This window comes from Poecilia reticulata, linkage group LG5 (genome assembly GCF_000633615.1).
Source record: "Poecilia reticulata strain Guanapo linkage group LG5, Guppy_female_1.0+MT, whole genome shotgun sequence".
Classification (NCBI taxonomy): Eukaryota; Metazoa; Chordata; class Actinopteri; order Cyprinodontiformes; family Poeciliidae; genus Poecilia; species Poecilia reticulata.
In genome coordinates, this window is record NC_024335.1 from 9,940,902 (window position 1) to 9,953,319 (window position 12,418).

General features: G+C 38.6%; 2 protein-coding genes across 2 annotated transcripts in view; both read right to left on the reverse strand.

The window, feature by feature from the left end:
- Nucleotides 1-921: 921 nt before the first annotated feature.
- On the reverse strand, nucleotides 922-5,063 carry LOC103464651 (zinc-binding protein A33-like). Its single transcript, XM_008408887.2, has 2 exons — nucleotides 4,997-5,063; nucleotides 922-2,603 (listed from the first exon to the last, which is right to left on the reverse strand). Exon 2 carries the CDS (start codon nucleotides 2,584-2,586, stop codon nucleotides 1,207-1,209), a length of 1,380 nt encoding a protein of 459 aa, XP_008407109.1. The 5' UTR covers nucleotides 2,587-2,603; nucleotides 4,997-5,063; the 3' UTR covers nucleotides 922-1,206.
- A 1,368-nt stretch (nucleotides 5,064-6,431) lies between these two features.
- The window catches only part of LOC103464652 (protein-glutamine gamma-glutamyltransferase 2-like), a 10,861-nt gene continuing 4,874 nt past the window's right edge, over nucleotides 6,432-12,418 (reverse strand). The window contains 9 exon segments of the mRNA XM_008408889.2: nucleotides 6,432-6,672; nucleotides 6,791-6,924; nucleotides 7,107-7,267; nucleotides 7,354-7,528; nucleotides 8,675-8,787; nucleotides 9,664-9,790; nucleotides 9,975-10,090; nucleotides 11,285-11,394; nucleotides 12,140-12,275. Coding sequence (XP_008407111.2) covers nucleotides 6,525-6,672; nucleotides 6,791-6,924; nucleotides 7,107-7,267; nucleotides 7,354-7,528; nucleotides 8,675-8,787; nucleotides 9,664-9,790; nucleotides 9,975-10,090; nucleotides 11,285-11,394; nucleotides 12,140-12,275 — 1,220 coding nt within the window. The 3' untranslated portion in view covers nucleotides 6,432-6,524.

The window sequence follows — 12,418 nt, forward strand, 5'->3', positions numbered from 1 at the left end:
TTTTGGTCCAACTCACCTTCAGTGTGAGCAGCTTGAAGCAGCAGAGTTGGAGGTTTCCACTTTTCTCTCCTGCAGCTGGACTCACTCAGAGGAAGCTGCTAGTTTGGTCTGAAGGTGAATGTGATCGTCTGGGAGTCTCTCTGCAGGAAACAACGATCACAAACTGCTTCCTGCTTTAATTCAGCTCCAACTGAGGTGTTTCACTCCACAATTCAACCTTTCGGCTACTATAAAAGTCACTAATTAACATGTTCTGGTCAGATCAGAAAAAACCCTGTATTAAAGACAAAACTATAATCAGAGCTGTAGTTCAGCTCTGACTCAAACTGTTTACCAAGATTTTCATCGGGGAATAATCAGCTGACCTTAAGAAAATGTAGAGACACTGCTTGCAAATTAGATAGATTTTATTTGGTTCACAAATTCACAGACATCCTGCGCTAAGGGCTAGAGTAATCACAGAGTTTATTTTATGACACAAAAATGGCAAAGGCTAAAACAGGTATATGCTGGCCTTGGGAGCCCCTTCCCTAAACCCAAACAAAATCCCAAACAAAATCCAAAACTGGTTTTAATCAACTATTACCAGGAATTAATAACTCTAAACTGAAACAATAGCTGGCCAACTGCCTGATAAGTGAAACAAGTCAGATGCGCTCTTCGTGTATCACTCCCTCTAAAAGGATGATGATTTTTCTTCTTCTTCTTCTTCGGATCACTAGCAACTTCCATACTTTTAATTTTGTGTTATAAATGTTAAATTTGTGTTATAAATGTTGCTTTCCTTACTCTATAGATGTTATATGTATATATTTTTTAAAATCAGGATTTGACTTGATTACAGATCAGAGCTATTGGTTAATGTGTTAAATAAAATGAAAGTTTTATAATCTAAAATTAAACACAAACTACAAAGTTAATAATCAGCATAACAATACACCAGATCCCCGATTGCTTTAACTTTGCTATAGGAAACTTTAATTTGACTAGAAAACACATTTGTAAACCCTTGATTTCTCTATGGTTTAATTAGTAAAAGTTATTCCTCTTCTTGATATTAAATATTTTGTCCTCAAAATATTTAAGATCAGAAACTGAACTGAAAACAACCAAGTGACCAGATCAGATCCAATTTCCTGATTAAAACAAAGTTTCAATCTGATCAATAAGGTTTAATTTGGACTTTTGTTCCTCATGCTGAGAACATCAGAGCTGCTGTTTGATCACTGAGATCTTCATTGGCAAAACTTTTACATTACCAGTGTTGAAATAAGGAAACATCTTGTCAGTGAAGGTGTGTGTGAAGGTGTGTATGTGTGTGTTAGTATCCAGATCAGAGAACAACAGTTTTCCTCTGTCCCAGTCCAGATTCACTCTGATCCTCTGGAGTTTCTTCTGGACTGATAAACCAGTCGATGCTTGTGGAGAACGTGCTAAGTATTCATCTTCATTGAACCATAGAACCAACCATCCAGACTCTATGAATCCCTTCCTATGGACAGATTCTGCTATCACACCAAGTGCCCATCCTTCACCGTCTCCAACATCAACATCCCAGCTGTGGTTCCCTGAGTTAAAACCCTCAGAGCTCAGGACAGACCACCCTAAATCAAACCTCTCTGGATTGTAGGGAAGCTGCTGTTCCTCCCCTAAAGTCAAACTGGTCAGATCTTCAGACAGAATTATTCTTGGATTAGCCGTGTTTGGGTCCAGAACCAGAGGAGTATAGGTCACCATGTCCTTCATGTTGCTCCAGATGTTGAAGGCCAGGTTGCCCAGATGTTTGGCCTGGTCTATCAGAGCTCCTGAGGGCAGCTGTGGATCCTCCAGCAGGGGGCAGCGCTGGACTCTTTCCACTGCAGCCTTGTAGTTGTGCAGGAATGAGACGTCTGCAGCTCTCAGCTCCTCCTCTGTGGCTCTGACTGTGTCTGAAAGAGCTGCTATCTCTCTGCTCAGAGCCTCCATCTTCTCCTTCATCATCCCTCTCTTCTGCTCCTCTTCCTCCCTCAGTGCAGCCAGCCTGGCCTCCTCTTCCTCTGCTAGAAACTGATGAAGCTTCTTAAACTGCTCAACAATCTGCCTCTCTGTGTGCTGGGCCTGGACCTTCATGTCTTCTGCGGTTCGGTGAAACTTTTCCAGAACTTTCATCCTGAGGTCCAGGATTTTTTTTAAAGGCTCCAGAGTTTCCTTAAGTTTGTTCTTGAGTTGCTGCACAACTTCCTCGATGGGTTTAAATCTATGCCTAGTGTGTTTATCTGAATGACTGCAGATGTGACACACTGGCTGCTCATGGTCCAGACAGAAGAGTCTGAGTTTCTTGGAGTGCAGACTGCAGAGATCCTCTGAAAGTCTCTGGTCTCTCTGCTGTAAGAAAGTCTCACACAGGTTCTTCAGCACCAAGTTACAGAGTGAATCTTCAGTGATAGGTAGTGCCTTACAAACTGGACACTCTCTTGCTGGTTTCTCTCCCCACCATTTATTCAGGCACTCCTTACAGAAGATGTGGCAACATGACAGAATGACCGGATCCTTAAAGACGTCCTTACAGACCGAACAGAATTGATCCTCCTCTGTTTTGGAAGCCATTTTGTTTCTGAGTGAAGCTGAAAACACAGAAAATTCAATCAGTCATGGCTTCCCATCCCTCCTCTACTAACTTCCCTCGAAAGCCGCTTCGAGGAACCTTGAACCAGTTCTGTCCCAGTTCACCCTGGCCATCTCCCATAGCAGATTCTGCTAAGGGAGATGAATGCATCCCATTTTTTGTACTCTCTTCAGGGGAATTACAAGCTGTACTCAGCTTTATATCCTCCTGACTACCAGTAGTTCATTTTTGTCCTCTGTAGAGGACATTTCTAAACTCCCACCCCCTGCATTCTACTGAATTCATTCCTTTTGGTATCTGGAGAGGACATTTAGGGTTTTTCAATGATACCACATGTGAAGGGGTGGGACTTTTGTACGTACATTTTTCTAATTCATAAAAATGCCGTTCATCAATAATAACACATTTTATGAGAAGAGACAAAGTAAGTGCATTAACCCGTTTATTACCTTACAAAGACTGTGGGATTTAAAAAAAATGGTGATTGGATAATATTTTTTTTCCTGGTAGTCAGTGTGCAAGCTATTTGGTAGACAGTGGACCTCATTTGCAGATTGGCCCTTGATTTCCATTACTGCAAACTCCAAACGTGAGGTGGACTGGCGAAAACGCCATTTGCATTCAGAGAGCTGCGTGTAGCATTGTGATGTTATTACACTAAATTGTCAAGTGATAAGCTATTCCGATAGGAAATCATATGAGCACCGGCAGCTTTTATTTTGAAAAGACGACAGCTCCATTGCAAAACAGCGGGTAACTTCCTGTTTCGAAATTATAATCCATCCATCCATCCCTCCATTTTCTTTCACCCTTGTCCCTCAGTGGGGTTGGGAGGGTTGCTGGTGCCCATCTCCAGCTAGCGTTCCGGGTGAGAGGCGGGGTCACCCTGGACAGGTCACCAGTCTGTCGCAGGGAAATTATAATTTTTATTCAAATTTAATGTGTTGCGAATGAAAATGGGAATTATTAACTCTACTGTTAAACATATTGAGTTAATGAATTGTTATTTTGAGTGTCAGTTCGGGGTTTAAAAAGACAAATTAACGGATCGTACCATTATAGTCCGTGAAAGGTTTTCCCACGCTCTCCGTTGTGGTCTTTCTGTTCGGATTCCGTGGGAAAAGGTATGAAGTTTTGTTTTCTGTGTTCAGTAAATATATTTAAAGTATAATAAGTGATAGTTTGATTACTGTTCTTGTAAAATAATGTGCTTTAGAGCACTTAAACTTTGTTAAAAAGTGATAGAACTGTGTTAGCAGATATTTAGCTGCTCTTATGCTACATGAAACATTGCTAATGAAAATGCTACATCCATGTGCTGAAAATAGTACTGTTCACGGTTAAACAGGCGCTGTGGAACACTTTGATGAGAAAAGGCCTGTTTTTGACTACTGTTGTCTGTTATTTGAGTGCAGGTATGTGATGTTTAATTATTTTTGGTGTGGGAATATTTTGTCTAATTATTTTTATGTCAGTCATGGTACTGTTTAAGATTATTATGCCCATGTTTGGGTTTAATTATTAATTATTGTAATTATTTTTATTTTATTACGTGTTATTTTACACAATGGAACACTGTGATGAGAAAAAGCCCGTTTTTGACTACTGTTGTCTGCTATATGAATGCAGGAGCATTAAAAGTGCCTTCAGATCAGCTGTTATTTCCCACAAGACACAAGGCAGAATCAGCTATGTTACATGCACAGTTTAATCCGGAGCAGGAACACATTCATCACCTTTAGGAGCAGAATGACCATAATTTCATAGACCTGCAAGCGGCATATCTGTCGTAAAAAGGGACCTAATAAGGAAGTGAGAATCTGTACAGCTCTATGCAAAACTAGCCGTCAGGCTACAGCTTTGGCTACCTGGTGTGAATCACTAACTTTAGTTTGGCATGATGTGTAATTTATTCTTTGTTTGGAATTTTCTATTAAATAAAGTTCATGCCTGGATATTAGTTTATATCTTTTGATTGCATTATCTAAATTCAAATGATTCCACAATATAGATAAAGTTGTAAGTAATCAAGTAATCTAAATTGTTTTCATTGTTTTAATGTACAACAGCTTGTATCAGCTGTGGTTGTTTTAAAGTGCATTGTAAATAAAGATGGTATGGTATGATATGTTTGGGTCAGCAATTAATTTCTAAAAGACAAAATTAAATATCTGGGTTTAGTTGTGTCCATCAAAATGTTGAGGTTCCTCACTGCTGATTAATAATAACTGTGACCTGCCCATGTTCCTGCCCATATTGATGCCCACGATAGAGAAAAACAGATCATAATTTAGACAACTCCAACTGGAGTAGCAGTGAACCAGACATGAACCGATTAGAGTTAAGATTTGACAATAGAGGAGCAGCCAAAGTGTTCTTGGTCCAACTCACCTTCAGTGTGAGCAGCTGGAAGCAGCAGAGTTGGAGGTTTTCTCTCCTGCAGCTGGACTCGCTCAGATGAAGCTGCTAGTTTGGTCTGAAGGTGAATCTGATCATCTGCAGGAAGCAACAATCACAAACTGCTTCCTGATTTGGTTAAGGTGTGTCAGGGAAGGGCAGTTTACACCTGCTGCCTCACCCATAACTGAGGTACGTTTTGTTCCAAAGTCCATAATTCAGCCTGTGAGCAGCTAAATAATCAGCAGCTCTGATCAGAATATAGCCTGCAATAAAAACAAAATGAACGTATGGACTCGGTGTGAATAAAAAGGTTCTGATGACTGGCAGAGTAAGTACATGTAGTAACTTACACATACTACATATCCGCCTTAGCTAGCAGATAAAAGCTACATTTCCTAAACTAATTATGTTTCCCACTGAGTCAATAGCTATACAGAAAATGTGATTTCTATATTTTTTTATTGGTAATATTTACTAAGGTCCACAGTTTTCGTTTACAGACTATAGTGGAGGTAAAAATCCTAAAGAAAGCAGCCTAATGATACTGATTTATAGGCTGTGAGAAGAAATTTCTTTAAAAAATCTTAGACTTTTGTAAGGGATGAAAGGAAGAAAAATAATCAAATGGTTTCACAACTTTCCAAAATTCATTCTAGAATAAAGTCATAACCAATTCGGTTCTGACACAAACTTTTAGTTTAGCTGCTCACAGAACTTAATATTACATCCCAAAAAAACTATGTCACTCATTTTATAAATTAAGATTATTACACATCGAGGGAAATATTTTAATATTATTTTACTCCTACCAGCTACGTAGAGTTGACTAAAACGTTTTTGAGGTTTTTATACTTAATTTAGTCATACCTTTAGAGAGCAGAAACAGATATTTATTTGCTTTATTCCCAGTGCACAGTTTGTGACAGTCTCCAACATCAATGCTTCTGCATCTGAAAATGCATTTGATAAAGTCAAACAATAAAAGACTGCAATGATGGAACCAAACAAAGCAGAGGTGACATTATCTAAGTGTGAACAAGTGAAGCAATCCTAAGTGGAAAATGGAAAGAGAAAGAGCTGGAGGTTTGTTGCTTAGATGTTTACTTGTAATTCAACTAATAGAAAATAAAATAGTATTTTGTAGTGTAAAAGCAGTTAAGGCTAGAAAAGGAGCTGTACGGCTCGTTGAGTTTTGCAGCAAAAACAGGCAGTTTTGTGGACACCTGAAACCCTTAAATCCTTCAAAACATTGACTGGTTTAGGAATGAATTTGGTTGGACAGCAGTGGGAGCAGGGCCTTGCTTCCTGTTCATGATTTTTAAAATGTTAAACATGATTGGATGATCTTCTTCTTACTGCAAGTTTCTGATCGTTCTCCACAGAAATGCAAGTTTTAATGTTAAACATAAAGAAACAACCAAAGGCAACGATTTATTCAAACCACCATTTATTTCAGTGAAGCCTTCATCATCAATGCATGCATCAATGTGTGTATCAAACATGTTTTTCTTTCTAGAGTTTAAGGCTTGACGTTAACAGTGCGGCTGGCCTTGATGTCTCTGAAAGAGGAACAGTCAAAGTCCACCAGCAGAGTCTTTTCTCCACTCTTGTAGGGGAAAAGGCTTAATTTCACACCCAATCTATTGTAAGGCTTCAGATCTGGAATTCTGTGGACGACAAAAACACACTGAATGTCAGATTTCTTACATCTTAAAGGACTGATTTGTCCTTAAAGTCTGAAAACCTGCACCAGTGTATGCACACTTTCCAGCAGGAAACACATACTTGATTGTCTCCTCCGATCGCACCAGGCCTGATCCAGAGACAGTCAGAGTGCAACCTGTCAGGGTCTCATTGACTGGATTCTTGAAGTTCACTTTGAAAGTCATTTTCTGGTAAACTTTGGCTTCAGCAGGCACCTGAAACAAAGGCGAGATTTTAAACACAAGAAGAAAAAATACCTTCCCTGGATTTTCTTTGGAAACATTTAGCATTTGTTTTGTATAAAATGAGTAGGAAGTGGAGATGGATATCGGCAAATTAGTAGTTTGAAAGAAGTTTACAAGAATAAAAAAAGTTTAAAATAACAACAGAATCTCACGATGAGGGAGAATGGCGGATCTTTCAGTACGATACGGTCATCTGCCACGTAAAACTGATTGTTCTGTAGGTCAGTGATCAGGGCTGAAATATTCATGGTCTGGCAGGATACCATCTGTTTACCATAGGACGAGTACGGGACCTGGATGGGGATGATCAGATCTGAAAAAGAAAAGAAAAACAGCGATTTACTCGATTGCCACAGCATTTACAAGCAAAAGTAAAACGTATCACTGCAAAAGAATCACCATTCCCGGGGAGAAGCTCTTTCTCGATGACCTCGTTCTTGATGTTTTCCATCAGTCTGCCGGTATACGTCATGGCCTGGACGCTGACGGCGATGGACAGCATCCTGGCAGAGCTGCCTTCACTTCTCAGCACCAGCTTCATCTTCACATCCTGACCATTCACTGGTGTGGACTCCTGCAATCAGGGGAAGGACTATCAGATTACAAATGTTATCGTCATTCTGACCGGCCACATTAATCAAAAATACCAAAATCTTGAATTCAAATTAAGAAGACAGATCAAGTAAATGTGTTTCTTGTTTATCCTGGGGTTTACTTCTCAGCTCTGAGTAAATCTTTTATCACATTTTTTTATGATGTCGTGTTCCTACCAAAAGACATGAGGAGCGTATTAAGCATCATGACAGAACATTTATTAATAGGGCTGTAGTGATACAATAATCTCACGATTCGATACACGATATTCTGCTCATGATACAATCTATATTGCGATATTCAGCAAACAATACATTTTAGTGATTTTAGAGGGACAGGGTGATTTTGGTGCCATTTTGTGACTGTTATAGAGTTGGACTGAATTAATTTAATTGAAAACTGATTAAAAGCACCAACTACACAATACCTGGCTCTGGTTGGACACAGACTTAAAGTCGACAGCTGGACAAAATGAATCAAAGAAGTGGTGAGAAAACATGTTTTTTTTTATTGAAACAGCACAAACTGTAGCTTACATGCATTTGTAAAGTAAATAAAGTGCACCAAGTACCTGCTCTGAATAGTTTGATGCCTTTTTATCCTCGACACTTAACATCTAAAGGAATCACTCTAAGCCTGATGACCTAATCACTCTCCCAGCGAAGCAAGCAGTGAGTGAGCAAGTTGACAGTTGGATGTTACGATACTTGCAGATGAATATCGATTTTTTTTCTAGGAAAGAAAATATTGATATATATCGCAAAATCGATATTATTACACAGCCCTATTATTTATTAATGACAGAGCCACACAGCTTATTCGTTCGCCTGCCCATGAACACAGCATGGCGAGTATAGGTGTATTTGACACTTGGGGCGGTGACTCTTCTGATTATTCTGACTGGACAGATTTTCTGATCAGATCCGGTGGACCGGGCTTTACTGTTACCAACTTATCAATCAATAAAGTCATTTTGCCTTATATGGTTGTTTAAATAATGAGTAAAAGCCCCTTTTTCTGCTTGCATATCAGCTGTAACTGAATGATAAAGATAAGTCAGATTTAATTGTGAAAACAAAACTGAAATGTTGAGCATTACTCAGGCTAATAGAGGCTACCAACAAACCTCTTCAAATTTAATGATCAGTTGCGGTTCTGCATTTCCATCCGGGGGTTTTGTGTTGTTTATGTCCAGTCTGGAAAGGGCGTATCTGAAGACGGCCCTCTCCATCGCCGATCCTGGAAGGTCAGTGAAATTAACAGAGTCACAATATTCAACATGTCCCAACAACAGGAAGTGTCTTATACCTGTTATCTGTTTCATATCTGCACCACTGAAGCTGTAGTATAATTAATAGTTTGTACAGAAAGTCTAGACCTATAAACTAAACCACTTCCCTACCTCAGCGGTTGCTCTAGACGTTTTTGTTCTCCATCATTTTGAATCTTATCTATTTATAGATCTATCAATCAACAACAGAACATGAACACTATATGTTTCGCGATACTAACATTGTCTCCAGGGCTGTGTTGATTTACTCACCTAACATACACGTGGGAAAACTAAAACAAAATGCAAAACCAAGTTTACACTGCAAAAAACACAAAAAAGTATTTTTGGTCTAATTTCTAGTGCAAATATTTTGATACACTTGAAATGAGACAAAACTAACTAAAAGCAGCTTTTTTAGCAAGATACAGGAGCATGTTTTAAGTCAGTAAGTCCTTAATATTGATGAAAAAGTGGCAGTTCAGTTGGTAGATTATTACTTATTATATGGGGAAAATGTCTTCTGCCAAGGAAACTATTACTTTTTCATCAATATTGGACTTAAAACAAGATCCCATATCATGCTTAAAAGTTACATACAAGTTAAGATTAGTCTTATTTCAAAATGTACTCAGATATTTGCACTAGACAAAATTACTTGGTAAGACTTTGCATTTTTGCAGTGTAAAGGCTGGTAAACAGTTTAACTCCCCTACAATGCTATTGTTATAATCCTCTGCTGTTCGTACAAACCCAGCTGTGTTTTGGTTCACCAACACGACGAGAGTAAAAACCTCCACAGGAATGAACTGAAATGATTCTGTCTGTCTGCTGGCTGAGCCCACCTTCGGTGTATTTGTAGGTATTTGTGATGTCCATTCGCTCGTCGGAGCCAACAGCCTTAGTGGAGATGTGCTGTCCGACACTCTTGGTGTCAGAGAACAACTCTACTTTGGATCCATCTCTTTTAACCTGAAAGGAGATGCAAACATGCAGAACAAAAACTAAAACACAAGCCTTCAGGAAGATCAGCAGCTGTTGTGGTCAGACTGTTTCTGTTCTGTCCCAATTTTCATTAAAGGAGGAAGACTACTGTATAAATTCATAAATTTTTTTATCCCTATGTGTCAGTTTGATAATGTAAAAGTCAACTGACCAGCCAGGAAACAACATCGGCGTTGACCTCTGCGGAGACAAACAGTACATCATATTTGAGGTGAACGTCTCCTTTCAGGATGGCTGAGACTGGAGCTGGACCGCAGCAGAACACGTCTGACGGAAAAATGACACGTCAGCATCCTGGTAACTGTTTTACAGAGTTCTCTTATGATATATTAAGCCATGTGCGTGCATAGTTGACTGCAAAAAAAAGAAAAAACACTTTTTTTTTTTAAATGATTTGTTACCAAAAAATGCAAAGAACTGCACAAAAGTTTTAAGCATTTGATCAATAATTTCCTAGGAACGTTAAATTAAAGTCTCTTAATAAGAAGTAGAGAAATACACCAAAGACCTCACTCAGCACAGTAACGATAATAACTTAAACATAGATAAACTCTAGTGTTTATCTCAGTGTTTTATGATCGTAATTCTTGATAATTTAATGACATTTGAGAAAAATGTTTGTTGCCGTCATCATGTCACCTGCATTGCCTGCTGCTGTAATTTGCTATACAACAAACTGTCAGGTTTCTGTCTTTGACTGAGCTACGTATGCAGACAAATGGATAAAACAGAAACTGTTGCAGCTTCTGCAGTGTTACTGTTGGCCTTTTTACAACATCTGACCTTTTTTCCATATTTTTATCAATTATAGGAAACATCAAGCTTTAGTAACATCACTTTAATCTTATTTTCTCCAATTATTTACTGTAGTATGACAGCTGTACTAATGTTTTTTTTTTTACCTTTCTGACTTATACTTTTGTACAAGGAGGTCATGTTGTTTCTGCCTTATCTTTCTACAACTTTAGTTTCAGCTGAGAAAATAACATCAAAATCCCACTAAGGTTTGTTTAAAGTTAAATCTTATCAGAGTTAAATAAAAACAAATAAATAAATAAACTCAACAAAGCTTTAGTTTAGGGTGTGAACTGGTATACTGAACTTGTATCCCCATAACAGAATTTACTATTTTAGTAAAATTTATATTAAAAGTGGAAGAAGTTTGAAAATAATATTTTAAAATAAAAAAGGGTTTTTGGGGGATTGTAACGACTCTTGAATTCCACCGTATTTAATTAGATTTTATTGAGAGTAATAAAATGTTACCTATAAAACAAATGTATTTGTGGCAGTAAAATATGGCATTAAATTTATCTAAAAATTTAACAGTACTTTACCATTCAGATAGAGTGGCAACTACAAATATTAATAATAATAATAATAATAATAATAATAATAATAATAATAATAATAATAATAATAATAATAATAATAATAATAATAATAATAAAGGTTTAATACTTTCACTCAGTTCCTGTGGAGTCCCATCCAGCGCCTGCCAGCCATCATATCGGCCATCTTCTGCCAGATCTGGACGCCTCATCCACCCCTCTGTCCAGACATGGAAGTTCCTTCAAATACAACCAATATTAAATCACATGAACTGGGATGATGTTCCAACTTCACACAGAATTTAAAGTAAAGAACAGTTCACTTTAAACTGTTCTTTAAGTTAAGGATTTTAAGCTGTTTCACACTTTACTGAAGAAAATAAATATTTCTAATGGCTGAATGAATGACTTTACTGTCATTTAACAAATACATCCATCCATCCATTTTCTTGCACCCTTTTCCCTCAGTGGGGTCGGGGGGGGGTGCTGGTGCCCATCTCCAGCCAACGTTTCTGGCGAGAGGCGGGGTCACCCTGGACAGGTCGCCAGTCTGTCGCAGGGCAACACAGAGACACACAACCAGGCAATTTTGGCCTCTCCAAATTGCCTGGGGGCAATTTGGAGAGGCCAATTAACCTGACAGTCATGTTTTTGGACTGTGGGAGGAAACCGGAGTACCCGTAGAAAACCCAACATGCACAGGGAGAACATGCAAACTCCCTGCAGAAAGACCCGGGCCGGGAATCGAACCCAGAACCTTCTTGCTGCAAGGCAACAGCTCTACCAACTGCGCCACTGTGCAGCCCCATTTAACAAATACAGTGTAATTAAAAGTGTGAAGTACATGTTTCTGACAGTTAAAGGCAGTTTCTTTTGCTCACAGTGGTTTGAAGATGGGATCACATCTAGAGATTTGTGTTTTAGAATGTTATCCAGTTATCTGCAGGTGATGTGCATCTATAAAAAAGAACTTAGGGCATCTTACCAGACATGCTCATCGGTTTCTTTTGGTCTAACTAAAAAGTCACCATAGTATTTGTCAATGATCAAGTTTGCGTTGGAGTCGTGAGCAGACTGGAAGTTGGTGACCACACGGCAGGGGATTCCCAGCAGGCGCATCACTGGAACCAAACATAGTCAAACCATTCATTTGTTTTTCTCTCCTGCTTGTTTGTCAGGATTCACTGTATATTTTTCATGCTTAATAATGGTCTAAAAATGTTCAATTATGCACTTTATTAGCTCCCCCTGGTGGTCATATATA